At 53.6% G+C, this 17,031-nt stretch overlaps 7 protein-coding genes across 7 annotated transcripts; 4 read left to right on the top strand and 3 right to left on the bottom strand.

Moving 5' to 3' along the window:
* Positions 1-305: 305 nt before the first annotated feature.
* Positions 306-646, bottom strand: CH63R_07470 (EC7 protein; the record flags this gene model as incomplete). Its single annotated transcript, XM_018302445.1, has 2 exons — positions 306-418; positions 475-646. The coding sequence occupies 2 exons, from the start codon at positions 644-646 to the stop codon at positions 306-308; spliced, it is 285 nt and encodes a 94-aa protein (XP_018157223.1).
* A 1,302-nt stretch (positions 647-1,948) lies between these two features.
* On the top strand, positions 1,949-2,581 carry CH63R_07471 (uncharacterized protein; the record flags this gene model as incomplete). The annotated part of the gene is given in 3 exon segments (XM_018302446.1): positions 1,949-2,010; positions 2,176-2,525; positions 2,541-2,581. The coding sequence occupies 3 exon segments, from the start codon at positions 1,949-1,951 to the stop codon at positions 2,579-2,581; spliced, it is 453 nt and encodes a 150-aa protein (XP_018157224.1).
* A 1,635-nt stretch (positions 2,582-4,216) lies between these two features.
* On the top strand, positions 4,217-4,438 carry CH63R_07472 (uncharacterized protein; the record flags this gene model as incomplete). The annotated part of the gene is made up of 1 exon (XM_018302447.1): positions 4,217-4,438. The coding sequence occupies one exon, from the start codon at positions 4,217-4,219 to the stop codon at positions 4,436-4,438; it is 222 nt and encodes a 73-aa protein (XP_018157225.1).
* A 1,271-nt stretch (positions 4,439-5,709) lies between these two features.
* On the top strand, positions 5,710-6,774 carry CH63R_07473 (GNAT family; the record flags this gene model as incomplete). The annotated part of the gene is made up of 1 exon (XM_018302448.1): positions 5,710-6,774. One exon carries the CDS (start codon positions 5,710-5,712, stop codon positions 6,772-6,774), a length of 1,065 nt encoding a protein of 354 aa, XP_018157226.1.
* Positions 6,775-6,888: 114 nt separating this feature from the next.
* On the bottom strand, positions 6,889-9,436 carry CH63R_07474 (Nacht domain protein; the record flags this gene model as incomplete). Its single annotated transcript, XM_018302449.1, has 4 exons — positions 6,889-8,279; positions 8,331-8,787; positions 8,842-9,136; positions 9,252-9,436. The coding sequence occupies 4 exons, from the start codon at positions 9,434-9,436 to the stop codon at positions 6,889-6,891; spliced, it is 2,328 nt and encodes a 775-aa protein (XP_018157227.1).
* A 1,554-nt stretch (positions 9,437-10,990) lies between these two features.
* CH63R_07475 (Type I phosphodiesterase/nucleotide pyrophosphatase) lies at positions 10,991-13,336 on the top strand (the record flags this gene model as incomplete). Its single annotated transcript, XM_018302450.1, has 2 exons — positions 10,991-12,830; positions 12,882-13,336. 2 exons carry the CDS (start codon positions 10,991-10,993, stop codon positions 13,334-13,336), a joined length of 2,295 nt encoding a protein of 764 aa, XP_018157228.1.
* A 2,722-nt stretch (positions 13,337-16,058) lies between these two features.
* On the bottom strand, positions 16,059-16,628 carry CH63R_07476 (uncharacterized protein; the record flags this gene model as incomplete). Its single annotated transcript, XM_018302451.1, has 1 exon — positions 16,059-16,628. One exon carries the CDS (start codon positions 16,626-16,628, stop codon positions 16,059-16,061), a length of 570 nt encoding a protein of 189 aa, XP_018157229.1.
* Between the last annotated feature and the right edge of the window lie 403 nt (positions 16,629-17,031).

Here is a 17,031-nt window from a genome sequence, read left to right on the forward strand (position 1 = left end):
GGTTAAGTTTCCATTTCCTACCTGCTTCAGATCGGGGCTTGATCACAAGCTGTCAGTGATTAACAAAGCACTAGTATTGTTCCACATCTTCTGGCCCCACCAAGTTCTTCGGCAAAGCGGTTAGCTGGATGAAGACCATGGATCCCGTGAATGAACATAGAATCAAATATATTGAAAAGAAATTTCAAGTCTTATTCAAATTACGTTGCCTGTCAAAGTGAAGCCGGTGTCGAAACCTTTCCGATGGAGCTCCCAACCCAACCCATGCTCTCATGTCTTTTAATTGGCTTTGCAGTGCTTTCTCCTCAAGCCGCAGTCTTCTGGTCCATGTTGTCTTGGCTCACAGGGTACTCCGATGAGTGGCCAAAGTCGAGGGATGCGCTGGTAATGGGGACGGCGGTGTCGTCAGCTCTTAGTGCTCGGAATCACAGTGATAGGCGGTGCCGCCCGGGCAAGATTCGCCGTGGGAGTGACAAAGAGCGCTGTTGGGGACGACGGTAGAGGCGCAGCAGAACTCGCAGACGTCGATGGGAGCGCCGCAGTTGGAAGGAGGCACGCAGGCTCGCGCCTCCAGAGACGACGTGAGGAGGGAGGGCATGGCTGTGGCCAAAGGTAGGACGGCGATGAGAATCTTGAGGGAAACCATTTTATCGGAGGCTTGTTTTTAGGTAGATGTTGTGATTTTGGTTGATTGTGTTGTGATCAGGCGTCAAACGAGAGGAGATCGCAGCCGCTATATATATAAATTAACCAGTACGCAAAGCCAGGACAAAGCCGTGATGGAGGACAGCTTCTCTCAAAAGGCTTAGCTCAAATGCGAGCTTTGGTCTATGAAGCCATCTCGCGCTCCTTCATCCCTTGATGATCTCTAAGCGATACAACGCTCTTCACTCTTCTCCTTCGAGACTCGGCAGCGTGGCTTTACCACAAGTCTCAATGGTGATGAGACGCGGGAGAGAGACTCGATGCAACATAGGTCAATCCGCTTTTCTAGCATAAGCTTATTTGCTTCTAGACAAAAATGCCCAGGGCCTCTGAACGGCCTTGCTGACCCCCGCCTTAAAGCTGTGTCTACCTTCCTGAAAGCGTTCGCCTGCAACAACGTCTCGATACATTTTTAGGGTGAGCTGACGTCTGAAGGCCATAAAGGTTCTCACACCACTAACCAGGCAACTGTTCCCTTACAAAACGGCTTCAATCCCTTCCAGATGTTTCCGAGCAGGATCAACAAGACCACTCGGCCCCCTTGGTTTCCAAATGCAACCCGTCATATTGATGGAGACCTTGATGAGCTCGGTCCATGTGTCCACATCTGGACTATCGAGCTTGTGATAACCTCAACTCTTGAGCTCCCGCCACCTTGGCGCAGGCCGGGTCGCATCAGGTTGGACGCCCACTAGATGTATAGGCTTCACACTGTTGGACTGATGTCTCCAAAACCGCGCAAAACCACCAGATAGGTAGGTAAGCCATCTGGTCTTGGCAACCAAAAGAACCCCTGAGGTCCATCCGGGTCCCCACGCAACTTACAACTCGAATCACTCCGACACTGGAACCGCCACCTGCAGGCTCTTTCACACTCCGAACCCTTGTATGGAAGCGAAGATCTGGTGATGTGAGGCCCGATGGGTGAATACTTTGTTTGTTGGCTGCTGTTTGGAGCGATGCCAACCGAGGTGGCGTTGTGCTAGACGCAAAGAAGAAGGCTTTTTGAGAAATCTTCCCAGTAACCGAAGGATGTGACGACAGCAAAACTGACAGGTTGTTGTGTTATAGCTTGCTGTCGGATTCTTGAGAATTATTGTCGAGCGAAAGAAAAGGTCCAAGTATAAAACCACCCACACCAATCACATTTTTGTCTCGTCTTTCTATTTCCTCTGCAGCCAATATAGATTTCAAATACACGACAGTCATTATGAGACTAGCTAGAGCCCTTTTTCTTGCCTCTATGGCCGCCGCTCTTCCTCAAGGCGGGATAATTCCACCATCTCCCACCGGCGCCGACTGCTCGTGAGTCTCTGCCCATTTCTCATGTCATACATCGACCCCGTGGGGTCCCTCTTCACAACGGCATCGTCCAAGTCCCTCTCAGTTCACCATTCACGCTTCGCGATCTTGTTACGCGAAAATTTCTTTGCATATGCCTTCAAGGCTATACTAATTTACTCGAACTAGATTCCACCAGGACCACTGGGATTGCGCCGCGCCATGCACGACTCGCACAAGCACTCAACTCCAGATCGCGGCCACGATCACCAACCTGCCTGAGTTCATGGACTCGATGAATGCCAAATTCTCCACCTCTGGTGTGTCTTTCTCTGGGACTACTGTCTTTGTGCACACCTCTCTGTACACCTTCCCCGGCGGCAGTTTCACTGGTTATGGCATCTACGACTCCAACGCCCTCCGTAGCGCCGGCTACAGCATTCTCACATCCCTTTCGGTCTTCACCACGTGTCCGACGTCGACGGCCACTCTGCCCCCTTCTCCTACCGGCAGCCTGTGTAGCCCTCATGGTGATCATTGTAAGTCATATAAAGTGCCCTTTTCCCGTGCCTGTGTGGCTCTAATCGACTTATAGGGCACTGCGAACCGACGGCCACCCCCTCCGCTGCAGCATCGTCGACACATATCACCACAACCAGTGCCGATGAAGTTGGATGTACGCCACATGATGATCACTGGCACTGCCCTCCCGGAGTGCCTCAGCCAACGACAACTCCTGGAGGTAGCTTCTTACCCACTTCGGCGAACCAAGAACCGAGCAAGACCACGGGGGCGGGCCCTGTGGGGACATGCGAAGCGCACCACGATCACTGTGAGCATATCTAGGCGGCCCCAGAGAATCCAAGGAAAAGACGTAAGCTAACGATGTTTAAGGGCACTGTCCTCCCGGAGTTGAAGAGCCTTCCACCCCTCCCGGAATAGAGCCAACTCCAACTGAAAGTGCTGGCGGACGGCCAACTACTTCAGCCGGTTCTGCCCCGGCGGCAGAATGTACTCCACACGATGATCACTGTATGTATCGTATCATTCACTATTCGCGAGTTCTTGGGGCTTACTCGAATACAAAGGGCACTGCCCTCCTGGTGTTGAAGAGCCCTCAAATCCTCCCGGGTCCATTCCTACAGCATCTAGTTCTCCAAACTCTCCCACTCATCCTGCTGATGGAGGGGCTTGTACCCCACACGATGATCACTGTGAGTATCTAGTGCATTACATTATATTTCTTTCATGTTTCACAAGCTAACTTAGAAAAAAGGGCACTGCCCGCCTGGAGTTGCTGAGCCAACGACGCCACCAGCAGGCGCCGGAGCACCTTCGCCGACTCATCCCGGCGACGCTGATGACGGCGTTTGTGTTCCGCATGATGACCACTGTTAGTATAATACTGACCTTATACTCGGGAAAGGCTGATCTGAATTCAACCCATAGGGCATTGTCCTCCAGGAGTCACTAAGCCGACGACTCCGCCGGGAGGCGCATCAGCTCCCTCACCCACCTCTGCGGACAACACCGACGAGTCCGGATGTGTGCCTCATGATGATCATTGTGAGTTTTGGAGATCGTTGAGCAAGATTACGACAAGTACTAAAAGTTTCGCAATTAGGGCATTGTCCGCCTGGCGTCGAAGAGCCCTCGACTCCTCCCGGCTCTGGTCCGGCGTCGTCGTCGGTCGGCTCGGGTCATGGGTCCGCATCAAGACCCACTCCGACACCCACCCGGCCTGCTGGCGCCGGTGCCGGCGGCGAATCCAAGTCGACAGCCCCGCTACAGGCCAGCACCCTGGCGTCCTCGACCAGAGATCCTACGAGAACCTCTCCCGCCGTTGTGGTCACAGGCGGGGCCGTGCGCTTTGGTACTCCGGGTTCGTACGCGATGGGTTTCTTGGTTTTGGTGGCCTTTCACGGCTTCCTGGGATAAGAGACTTCCGTTTATACGCGCCTCCGTCAGTTGGGACAATTCGTGGATTCCTGATAGCGGAATTTAGGATCTTCTATCAGCACAGGAGCTCATATAGAGACAGTTATGAGGGCAGAACTTCAGAAAAGAAAAAATCGTGTTACAACCGATTCGTGGCTTACCATAACCTTTTGCGCTTCCACCCGGATGAGCAGTGGAAACCTACATAAAAACCCGGAATCCGCGGACCGATCGCGTTTTCGGTCCCTCGCTTCCTATCCACCTGACACAATCGCTCTGCACATCGCTCAAGATGAAGTACCTCACCCTCCTCCTCGCTGTGCTCAGCATTCTGGGCCTCGTGGCCGCGCAGATCCCTATCAAGCCGCCGGCGTACTTCGGTGCCCCTAGCACGCCCAAGAAGAAGACACTCAAGCGTCGCGATATCGGACCTCGCACCGGGCGCCCCCACGTCGTCAACGTCGCCAATGTCAGGAAGCCGGTGCACGCCCGCCCCAGACCTGAAGAGGAATGAAGGTTTGCGAGTTTTGTTCTGGCAATCTTCCACTCCCGATGAGTTGCTGCCTTTGCTTTGGGCTACACGTCATACGTCGAACAAGTATTATACCAATCACCAACTGCATAAACGTAATACCTTTGCTTACTCTGATGACGCAGGACATTGGGTGGAACAAGACAACGATGGTGATAGGAGGTGAGCCGAACCTTGAGGCTACGGGGATCGAGGTGAACATCTGGGTGGAAATGAGACATGGATGGATCTGCCGATACTGAGAAGCTTGGCTATCGGGTTAATTTCATGAACACAACTCTTGTCGCAGATCATGCTGATGGCAGTGTGGGACTCTTTGCGCAGCGCATCATACTGAAGCTCTAACAATAATCAACACCTGCAGTTGCAGTGTTTTACAAAGCGCAAGATCATTTGGCGTTGAACCCGACATAAGAAATTCCGGGCTTGATGTATGGAGATGCATCTTGACCGAGTAAAATGCATCGTTTCCATGAAGCAGCCTCAAATAGGATGAGCACCGGGATGTAGAGAAGCTGTAGAGAGGGTGTTTTGATAACGCTTTGCAGAACTGGTAGCTGCTTAGCCACACAAAACATCATTTTCCGCGTAAGAAGAGGCGGCAGACTGCCTATCGATTCCCACATGTGGTTCAAGGTCTTATGCAGCCACCAATGAACATTGCCAAAAGCAAAGACTTTGGGGACCAGACAAGCCACGTCAACGGACGTGTGGATGGGAAGTGAGCAGTCGTTATGGTTTGTCACCGCCGTGACTGTTGTAACAGGGAGGTAGGGAGGTGATGGGGGGGGGCGTATCACTTATAGGTCGGTAGGGGACAGGGCGTGGCTCTAATGAGGCCTCCAGGGGGATGGACGGCCCCCAGAGCTCTGTCAGTGGGGTTACCGCCGACTTCCCCCCCCCCCCCCCCCCAACCCCGCTGTGGGAGCCTGAAGCTCTGCCATGATGAAATCAGTATTGACTCGAGCTCAGCTGGATTTGCATCCACTTTAGAGTCAATTGCCTCATACTGCAAAGAGCTTCAAAAGCCGAGTTCTCGGACGACTTCGAACCGTCTGATTGCTGGGTTTTCCTAACTGAAAAGCCAGACCATTCGAGCCACTTCTGCAACACCACATGTTCAACCTAAAATCAACTTCGAGCCTCTCATCCCCCACTCACATCCTCACTCACTCATCTCCCAGTCATTCACTTTCACCTCTTACTCCCGCTCACTGACTCACCTTCTTCACCTTCAGTCTCGCCCCTTCAAGATGGCCGACCTCATCGTGACCCAGCACGCCTCAGAAAAGAACGTCAAGTTCGCCTCGGCTACCCCAGCCCAGCGAGAGGCCGCATGGCGCCTTAACGGCGTCTCATGGGCCCCTCCCATGTCCCTCGAGGCCTACGTTGCCCGTGAACTCGCCCTCTCCAAGACGGCCCTCTCGTCCAACTGCAGCTACTACGTCCTCTTCGACCCGGCCGACCCAGAGCACATCATCTCGTCCTGCGAAGCGACCGCCAAGACCATCTTCGTCCGCGATCCCTCTTGCCCGGCCGTTCGTGAAGAGAAGGCCTATGCCATAGCCTCCGTCTACACGAACCCGACCCATCGCAACCACGGCATGGCGACTCGACTCCTCAACGGCGTCAAGGAGGCCATGGACGCCGACTCCAGGGCAAGCGTGCTCTACAGCGATATCGGCACCATCTACTACGCTCGTATGGGCTGGGCCGTCTATCCGTCCCTTCAAGTTTCGCTCATCCTGGACGACACTTCCGTTCTGAGTCCACTTCAGGGTTTGAGATACCTCACGGCCGAGGAGGTGCCCGAATTCTGTGGCAAGGACGTCGAGCTGCTGAGGAAGAAGCTCGCGAGCCTCCCCGACGACGGCAAGACGCACGTCGCCTTCGCACCGTCGGGCGACCAGATGCTGTGGCATTTCACCCGCGATGGCTTCATGGCCAAGGAGCTCGTCGACCGGGAGGTCGTGCGCCGCGGGGCGGCTACTGCTGATGGCAAGGCGTGGGTGTACTGGGACCACGACTTCCGCGAGAAGAAACTCAAGGTCCTGCGGGTCGGCGGCGACCCCGAGGCCGACGTCACGGCGCTACTCCACGCCGCTGTGCTCGAGGCTGCGGACTGGGGGCTCGCCAAGGTCCTGGTATGGAACCCCGACGAGGGCATCTCGGCCTCGGCCAAGAGGGTCAGCGATCGGACCGAGGGCGCCGTCCGGGTGATTTTTGACGAGAGGCTCGATGGGAGCATCCCGAGCTTGCGGTGGAAGGGCGAGAGCGAGGCTGTGTGGGAGGACAATGAGTACTACGCATGGTGCTAGATTGCTCATAGACAGTATGTGGATGGACGGATGGATGATGATGATTGCATGATAAGTTGCGTTTTGTGTATACTCATATACGCTGTTTACGGCCCAAAAAATACATCATGCTATTTATGCCGAATCTCCCTGCGATGCCAGCGCCTGGATCAAATCCCGAAAACCAACCTCAATTGCAGTCGTGATCCCGTCCGCCACCAAATTTTGCTCCTCGGAGAATGTGTCCCTCCACCGCCCGCTCTTCCCGAAATACGCGTTGACGAGGGGGTAAGACAATCCCTCCGCCTCTCCCTCCTTTCCTGAGTTGGCGTCGCGGTAGTCTTCCAGCAACGCTCGCAGGAGCTCGTCTACTTTGCTACAAAACATCTCGCCCGTGCCGGGCCGGATCGCTTCTTGAAGGTTCGCCCATATGTAAGCCCGTTGTGCTTCCGATAGCTTCGAGCCAAACTCGCCGTCTTCGGCGAGCACCAACAGCCCCAACCTGCTTTCCAGATGCTCCTTCCTATCAGGGGGCAGGTGAATATCGACTATATCGATGTGTCGTTGAATCTGCTCCCGCAAGATGTTGATCCACGACTCGTTGGAAATCCATTTCGCCACTGCGGCTTCCCAGTGCTCGGAATCGGTCTCGCCGAAGGACTTCTCCCTCCGGGGCGCCCCTTGGGCAGCCCTCGTCGCGGCGGACCGTATCTGCTCAAATACCTGCGTCAGCGCGATGCCGATGACGGCGTATCGCACCTCTCGCCACGCCGTCTCCCATAGGAGGTTCTGTATCGTGTCCGAGACCTTTCTTGTTGTGTTGATCTCCAACAGCAGCACGTGATGCATTGCGTCCGTCGTCGTGAGCGAAGGGTGGACGTCGTACTTGTCATCGAGGTTGACGACATCGTCCGTCCGCGCAAAATTGTCGTTGAACGGATGGATCAGCGTCACGTTGATGGGCGGGCCCTTCCACGTCTTGGCCATGCTGACAAACTTCCTCACGATGCCGAACTCGTGGTCGCCCACGGAACCGATGGTAATGTAAACCATGCAGCCGCCAAGGACCGTCGTCAGATAGAGGAAGAAGTTCCACAGCGACTTGACGCTGTTGTTGGCCTCCTTGAACTGGTCCATCTCGATGCCCGCGTCGGCCATGACTTCCGTCTTTTGGACCAGTATCTGGTCTACGAGCGAGGCGATGGCCGACTGCGCCGTCATCCCGCGCGTCCAGATCAGATATGCCGATGGCACGTGGGATGCAAAATTGCGCTGCTGTTTCTTCCAGACCAGCGCGTGCTGGGGATCCGGGGCATCGCACTCCGCCTGTATGACTCTCGTCTGGTGGGAGTATCCCGACGGCACATATTTCTGCTCCATCCGGAACCACTCGATCCATTCCTTTGACGTTGTGACCTCGTACGTGGCTTGCAGTTCCTGGTGAAATCCGGCTTCGACCTCGAACTTTTTAAACAGGTTCTTCCGTATCGCCTGGAACAGGTCTGCTGTCGGGTTCTCGGAGATTGCTACAAAGGAAAGTCAGCACTTATCTGCTTGTCTCGGGCTGGCTTGCGTACACTTGAAGGCTTGATGCATCTGATGTCGTTGCAGCGGCAACACCGTCCGGTATCTGTCTATCGCATGGCTCGTCAAGGCCTGCCGTACGTGTAGGCACAGCTCTGCGTCCTCGCGGATGTGCATGAGGGTGTTCTTCATCTTGGAAAGTAGGTCGCCGTACCGAACCTCGAAAGGTTGGAGGAAAGCCGCCATCGTGCGCTCTGCACACTCGTTAGCGGTCTGCCAACCATGCCCGGCCTGGAATCTCTCACTGAGAATATTTTTCTCTGCGTTCTTCGCATCCTTGATAACCTTCTCGAGGAACTCCACAATGGCAGCGTAGAGTTCGCTCGTGAACTCTAGCATCCGTGGAGTTGGGTATAAGGCCGCATATCCTCGTATCCTCTCAAGATTCCGGCCAATATCAATCATCACATCGACTACCTTGGGGAGGACTTCGTTGCTGTTCTTCGTCACCTACAAACCATTAGCCCGTTTTCTCTCTTTCTCATCGAGACCAAAGAGTATTACTAGGAGTATGAATTTCAGACCACCCCAGATCAGCGGCAAGCCCGAGAACTCTGCCTGCGATAAAATATCGAAAACGCCCTGGTAATGGTCTAAGCACTTGATGAGCTTCTTCGTCTTTCCCTCGTCTAGCTCTGTTTCCTTGGTCTTCTGGATCGTCCGAACGACCTGATGTAGCTCTTCCTTGGCATCGATTTCCTTGCCGTTCTTGCCCTTGGATATGACGGTGGCCACATCTTCCTTGTTGAGATGGGATTCTAAGGACTTCACAGCCTTCTTGTAAGCCGTCTCGGCTTTCCTGTTGCACTTTTTAGCATGCGCTTCTCGTGGGACTGTAAAGTCTGCTACGAGCCCCGCAGGAGGGGTCAAGATCGCCGGGCAGGCGACGACAGTGGGTTTGGTGTTTGACCTACGTGAATGTTGTTCCGGTGACTTGGACATCGTCCTCCGTCGCATCGTCTGAAAACCGTCTGAAGACCTCGTTGCGCGAATTCCAGCGAATGATCGGACTAGATGCACTCGTCGGGCTCCCATCGCCGCGATTCCAAGAAGGCGTCCGGAACACGACGTTGGTTTTCAAAGGGTGGATTCCATGCATGGTGCCGAGGCATGCCGGCGAGGTTTGGACGTGGGGTAGCAGGTCCTGTAATGATGAATGCAAAGTTGTCCTGGAATGGCTAAAGGTTGTGTTATTCGGTATTTACCGAATAATGTCAAGTACAACGGATGGTTCTGGAGTGACTACTCAAGGGCATCCTGGAAATGCCACCAGCGGGTCGATGATTGCGACGGAAGACACAGAACAGGCAGCAGCACCTTGGACTCGAGATTTCAAAAGGGCCTGTTCAGAAAATGGCTGTCACTCGGTATGAATGTCACCCGAAACCCTGACACGGCCAGTTCGGTCTCACCCTATTGCGCATATGCATCTCATAGGTTCTACAGAGTCACAGGACAGGGTGTGAAGGTAAAAGGGTGGACATAGAGAAGGTTGCTTCTTCGCCCAGGCTGCCAATCAGCAGTGGCAACAACCCCGGCGATGTGTCTACGGCGCTGTCAGCTTGTGGCACAATCAGGAAACAAGCATTTTCGCGTTGGCGTTGATCCTAGTCGTGGGACAAAACAAGTACCGTTTTCTGTCCTTTGGGATGTCTGAGTCCCCATAGCTACATGGAAGACCTCGAGAAAACGCGCATTCAAATCACCTGTTGTTACCTTGAGAATCAGCATCAGTCATCTGTTGTACATTTCCCCGGCGATCACTCCTCAGGGGTCGCGCCTTTGTCTACGGAGAGGCGCCTTGTGCGGTTTGAGGCATCACCTTCCGAGCCATGCGACGCGGAGCGCCACTATCACCATAGCACGCAAGGATGCCGTTCCTGCCGAGCAGGGTTCGGTTCAGCTCTCCTCCCACACTGCTTCAACACAATTGGAGATGGCAGGTCAACTATTGAATGCACGTACTATACGGTTCAGGCTAGCGTATGTTCCCCAATCCAGAACTGCGAGGACGGGAATAACGAGTACTGCAATGCTGCGGTTGCTTCCAATACCTAGGTAATGGTACTGAGCAGTCCAGACGATGTTCAACGCGAGAGTCATGCTGGGCCCTTCTTTGGCAACGATAGAGCTGCAGTAGACGCGAATTCCAATGTGTCGGAGATCGTAGGTCAAGCTAAATCAGGATTAGGAACAAACCGGTTGATAAAATGTATTGCACGGCGAAATATAAGATGGCAAGGCGATGCCAGGTTTGTCCCGGCAGCAAGTTGACTGAAAAAGGGTGTTAGCTGAATAATAGAGCTCATTTTAGCCGTACGCCAAGTGGATCATAGAGAACATGCGGAACGGGGCCACTCCGTGCTCGGCCCCGTTTACAACTGATGGGCCAGTGACAGACCGAGACTTGGACCCTGAACATGGGGTGGGTATGCTGCGGATCGCCACGTGATCCTATCGCCCCCCGATAAGGCGCCATCAAGGTGATCCACAACAGGGGGAGCGGCGAATTCCACTTGCGGCGACTTCGAATCCGTAAATTAGGGGAATAATTTCGGCTCGGTTTTGATCCTCTCCAAAGAGGCTACGTCTCACGAGCATCCACGGTCCATGACCTAGAGAAAACCCTCCTTGCATCCGGCAACTGCCCACCATGCCGATGCGCCGCCTCAACTCGAGGTCCCGAACGGACCGTGACAACGCAAGCCTCCTGGCCCCTGACACATACGACGACGACGCCTCATCTCTGCATAGCCGAAGCGACCAGGACAGCGACAGCGACGATGATCAATTGCAACTGCGTGCCCGCAACAGCCGCGAGCTGCGCGCCGCCGATAGCCTAGTGTTCATGGAGGAAGAGGAGGTCGAGACGCTTGTCGCGGAGACGCGCAAGAAGCAGGAACTCCAGCGCCGCGGGTCTGGTCTCGCCGTGCCGAACCCTCTGAAGCTGTTCGGGCGCGGAGTGGATGGCCAGCTTCCCGGATCCAGTAACGGCTCGTCCGAAAACCTTTTCAGTGACAAGGAAAAGCGCCAGCAGCGTCGGACGAGGAGGAAACAGAGAAAAGATCGCCTGTTGGAGAAGGCAACCCACGGCGAGGACGGCGAGCTGATGTACGAGATGGAAGAGGGCGGCATGAAGGAGGGTAGCTCGACCGGCGAGAGCAGCGAACGAGACGATAGCGACGAGATCGACCGGCAGCGGCTGAAAATGGTTACCAACGCGAAGACGGACAAGCGGCGGAGCTGGCGCCGATGGCTCGTCATACACAGCATGATTGCCGTTGGCTTCGCGATCCTGATTTTGGTGGCGTGGAAGCTATCTCTCGGGAGGAAGTCGGCGCATAATGTGGAGCTTCTCAGCAACGGCACGGCGCTCTTTGCACCGACGACCATCATCATTAGCCTCGACGGTTTCCGTGCCGATTTCTTGCAGCGCGGCATCACACCCAGACTGAACGCCCTCGTAAGAGAGGGTGTGTCGCCAAAGTACATGCTCCCTGCCTTCCCGTCCGTCACGTTTCCGAACCATTACACCCTGGCGACCGGCCTGCACCCCGAGAGCCACGGTATCGTGGGGAATACCTTCTGGGATCCTGACATGCAGGCCGAATTCTACTACACCGATCCTGGACGGAGTCTCGATGCGAAGTGGTGGAAGGGCGAGCCCTTTTGGGTGACAGCCGAGAGGCAGGGCATTCGATCCGCGATTCACATGTGGCCTGGCAGTGAGGCGCACATTCTGGGCGTTGAGCCGACCTTCTTGGACAGGTTTAATGGTAAAGAGGCCCTTGACAACAAGGTCAGCAGGATCCTGGAGTTCCTAGACAAGCCCGGCATGGAGGACAAGACTGCCAAGGTCGAGGACATGCGGCCCCAGCTTATTGCGGCGTACGTGCCCAATGTTGATGCGGATGGCCATAGGTACGGGCCTAACAGCACGGAAATTCGCGTGACCATCGAGGTCACCGATGCCATGATGGACCAGCTCTTCCTCGGTCTCGAGAAACGCAACCTCACCGATATCGTTAACGTCATTGTTGTCTCTGACCACGGCATGGCCACGACAGATACTACTCGTCTGTTGCAGCTCGAGGACCTTGTCGATACCTCCAAGATCGAACACACCGACGGCTGGCCTCTTTACGGTCTCCGGCCGAAGAACCCCGACGATCTCCAGGGACTGTATGACGGTCTGGCTGAGAAGGCCAAGACGAACCCCAACTTCGACGTCTACCTGCGTGATGTCAACATGCCTGAGCGCTATCACTTCTCCAACAACAAGCGCATTGCGCCGCTCTGGATCGTGCCCAAGGCTGGCTGGGCCATCGTCACGAAGGACGAGATGGACGTGGCGAAGGCGCTGAAGGACGGTTCGGTCTACCAACCCCGTGGACTGCACGGATATGACCACGAACACCCTCTCATGCGTGCCATCTTTATCGCCCGCGGACCGGCCTTCCCCCATCCGCCGAACAGCCAGATCGATGTCTTCCGTGAGTACACCTCCACTTCATCACTTGGTGAAGTCATACTGACATGAGTAGAAAATATCAACGTGTACAACATTCTCTGCGACTCTGTCGGTCTTATCCCCGAGCCAAACAACGGGACTCTACGTCTACCCCTTCGGCCCGTGGGTACTCACAAGTCTGAAGATACTCCAGCAGAACCCGAGGATCCGGTTCCTCCGTATACAACCACTGCCTCTCAGACAACTGCTTCGGCGCAATCAACAGCGGCTCATTCATCAACTCCTGAGAAGCCCATACAGGTGGATCCCGTCCCACAACCTTCATCGGCAGAGGCGCCAACAGAGGACAAGCAGGGTGGAGATGATGGTGAAGAAAGCCAGGGCGCCGAAGAAGACGCAATACAGAAGGGCAAGGCAGCCATGATTGGTATTTGGGACTGGCTCACGGACAAGTTTGGCAAGGTGTGGGACAAGATTAGCGGGTCAAAGGGAGACAAAGAGTCGGAAGAGAAGGAGGGATCGGAATGATCCCCTGTGTGTAGGATTGGATTTGATGATTTGGCGTTCAGGGTTGGGCGGCATATTGTGTTTTCCGCATTGATACTCCCGACAGTCCCTGGTCCAGTCATACACTGGCCGCATAGTCGTATTTCCTGCTTTCCCTCGTTAAGGTTTTCCTTCTCCGCATCGACTTTGGTGTGTGCCTTCGAATACGATCTGCGTACACAAATGGACTAGTCTTGGCTGCTAGTTTCAACAATCAACCGAGGACTTCATAGAGCCGCTGGGTGGTTTTGCGTGTTTGACAAAGTCACGAGCACTGATTTGACGTCAATTCATGAGCATTTCCGAGGTTTGGGGGGGCAGAGGTAGTCTTTAGGTGGCGCGGCTAGCTATGTTTCTATGAAGAAGAAGCGGTTGGGCAATGTCAGCTCAAACTTGTTGAGTGTCTGAAGTCCGACGAGCGAGAGAACCCCAACCTCCTACTGCTCTAGATATCTTCGGAGGGTGAACTTGTCCTAAGCTAGTCACCAACAGTCGAGTTTATTTTCAACCACGCCTCCACAAAACCATGCGCACCTGCCATGCCGTCTCGCCGTCAAGCGTTGCCTCTCTGGTGCCGAAACGAGCTGTAGCTGGTACTCAAGCCCTGAAACTGAACATTAGCTTGGTATACGGACTGAAATCTCGACGTGGCCTACGGTTGTAGAAGTGGTATGGTATTCAAGGATTGAGAGGTATGGTTATGACCCCTGAGCATGCGTCAAATCGAAGACTATATCAGGCGGAATCCTTCATCCCAATGCCGTACTGGATGAAATCTCTATGGATTGAGTATTCATCGAAGTCTGCAAAGAAACCCGATCGTGCGTTTAATCTGAGCCTTTTGATGACGACGATCTCGGGAATTCTCAGGGTAAAGTTGTCGCAGACGGCCAGTTCGCCAGCCTTGAAGCACCCCCTCACAGCGCGTCCAGGTTTTGGCAGAAAGTATGTCGTACTAGTGAACACCTGCATCAAAGGCCCTGGTGACGATGACTCCGATTCGAAGTAAAAAGCACGGAATTTCGACTTGGATCGACTCGCAGCCCCTGAACATGTTGACAAATCCGGTCCTGGTCATTTCCAAGGGCGTGATGGAAACCCACTGGTTCCCGGGCGGTCCCCTGCGTTGCTGACCAAGATCCAGCATGGCTCTGGTACCACTGCAAAGCCCTCGCATGGGTCTCATCGTAGGGTGTACCAGGAAGACTGAGGTTGACATGTATGCATTCCAATCATCCTTCAGCTCAACAGCCACGAGGAACAGCCACAAGTTTTCGAGGCGCCATTCTGGATGTTGTCCCAGAAATCAGCATGTTGGCAGTTTGATTGCGGTCCATGGCATGGAGTTGGAGTTGAGGCGATGGCCGTGAAGAAGACGGGTTGAGGACTTATCAACCACGACAAGCTTACCCATGGCATTTATTCATCAACGTGAGGCTTGTTGATTATTGGTCATGAGTACGAATGATGGCCACATGCCTGGGAAAACAACAGACTAGACAGATGCTACTTGAAACGAACTAGCATGGACTAGAAGGACTCAGATTGACCGGTGGGAATGGCGGTTCCAAGAAAGAGCAGTCGGTCTCAGTATAGAACAAGCTGTTGTTGGTAGCTATTCTTTAACTGGTATGCGGAAAATCTTGGTTGAAGATGCAAGGCTCCCGCCGAGACAACGCAAAGGTCGGGAAAGTTCTGCCTTGGCCTGACAAACTCCGCGTTGTCTGAAGCCAACAAGTCTCTGTTTCAGTTCCAAGCTGGACATCGTGGCCCTATCCTCTAGATCCGACCGTTTCACTAGGGTCTCGTGTGGCTTCTCCGCACGTATCTTGGCTGCAATCTGGTCTTGAAGTCAGCATGGTCTCCGCCATACACAGTCTGAAGCTTCCGGGACACAGCAGTGACCTTTCATCTTTTCTGAGCAAAACTACGGGCGACAGAATGAATTGAATGAAGACCGATATGCTGTCTTTGTAAAAGCGTACCGGGATTGCTTCAACGGATAGCAGTTACCCGTTAGAGAGCCAACTCCCAAAAATCAAAGCCGCTCAAGATCATGTCGTGGGTTTTTCCTCGCAGACCTTGCTCCCCTCTCATGCTTCCATTTCTTCTCATCTCGCTTCTTGCACAACTTCTGGCTCTGCCCCTTTTTGTCAAAAAAAGTAACCCCTCCTAACCTTCATCTTCTGTCCACACTTTCAAAATCCGTTGAATAACATTCGGATATGGAGTATGCACTGCTGCTGGGTGCAAGATCTGCCGTTATGATGACAACCTTGTCGCAAGACAACGATCCCCATCATCACAATGTCATATGCAGATATTGAGATCTCGAGCTGACGGCTTCAATTTTTGTGTTACTGTAGATATAATCCTGGAGAAAGACAGCAAAGTCTGTTACAAAAAAGGGTATTCGTTCATGGTGGTGGCCTGACTAAAACTGGCAGCGCAAAACAGTGTCGGAAGAGAGGTATGGTAATAATTCTTTTGAACTTCGAACAATTTCGCGCCGTCGGCCATGTTCCATACAGCCCGTAGGTCTTCCAGCGCACATTTTGGTGCCTTTGTTTCTGTCAATTCGTGGTTGGAATAGAAGGGGACGGCTGTCTTACCAGAAGAGGTAGCTGCATCGGCTATAATGGCGCCAATCATAGAGCGAGTTGTTGCTTGCAGAAATACTCATTTAAAAGTTCAAGTTACTTGGTCAGAGTTTATGTTGAGAGTTTGGTTCCGGATCTGGTGGTAGACCAAGCTGGACAAAAGAGCGATGAATAGGGTAGACTCCTTGGAATGCCTCGACTCCTTCGAGAGTACGTCTCGGACAGCGGACTTCGATGTAACAAGGTGGATACATAGTGAAGTCATCCAATGTGGCGATGTCTCCTTTCCTGAAAACACTGACGCCGCGGTTTATGACGGCTCCTCTGGCAGCAATTTCGTCGTACTCGGGAACGCCCGGCACAAAGTCTCTGAGGACGCGGATGTCGATGCGAATGTAGGCGGCTGGAATTGTGACCCTGGAGTAGCCTTCCGTGAACATGGGAACACGTCGAACGTGCCAGGCGCCTTTTTCATAGTACGATTGGATGACGAGGGGAGTGATGGTTGCCCATTCCCTCCTATCCCCAAGCTTCCGGAATGGTGCTTGACTTAGGTGTAGCAACGCATGGGTACCCAAAGGAAGAAGACAACCGCCGGTTTGGGGGTGGAGATGTATCCACGGTTTTTTTAATATTGCTTTGACGGCGTTCCAATTTTCCATCTCGATGACCATCGCTGTGGTTCGTTTTGCGTCAACTGAAGCGAATTGGAATCGATGTACGGGAAACTAGAACCGATGGATGTCTCCAAGAATTGTTTTCTTGAGCTGACGAGTAATTCGAATGTGGGAAAATCAGAATTGACTTGATGGCTAATTGGATGGGCGCCATCACCGTGGTTTTGGTGTCTTTGGAGGGGAATACCTTACTTTTGAGGCAATGGTGGGATAAGGACAGTTTCTCGATTTGGACTGGAACAGATTCACAACATGCTGCAGGGGCAACCCAACGGAACAGCTGATATGGAAGGTGCTTGCCGGTGAGTAGAACGTTGCTTCTGGGGCTCGTAATCAGCGGAAGATGGGGCAGGCATAGAGCACGGATGTCTTCCTTACTTAGTCCAGTCTGAAATCGCCA

Source organism: Colletotrichum higginsianum, chromosome 5 (assembly GCF_001672515.1).
Source record: "Colletotrichum higginsianum IMI 349063 chromosome 5, whole genome shotgun sequence".
NCBI lineage: Eukaryota > Fungi > Ascomycota > Sordariomycetes > Glomerellales > Glomerellaceae > Colletotrichum > Colletotrichum higginsianum.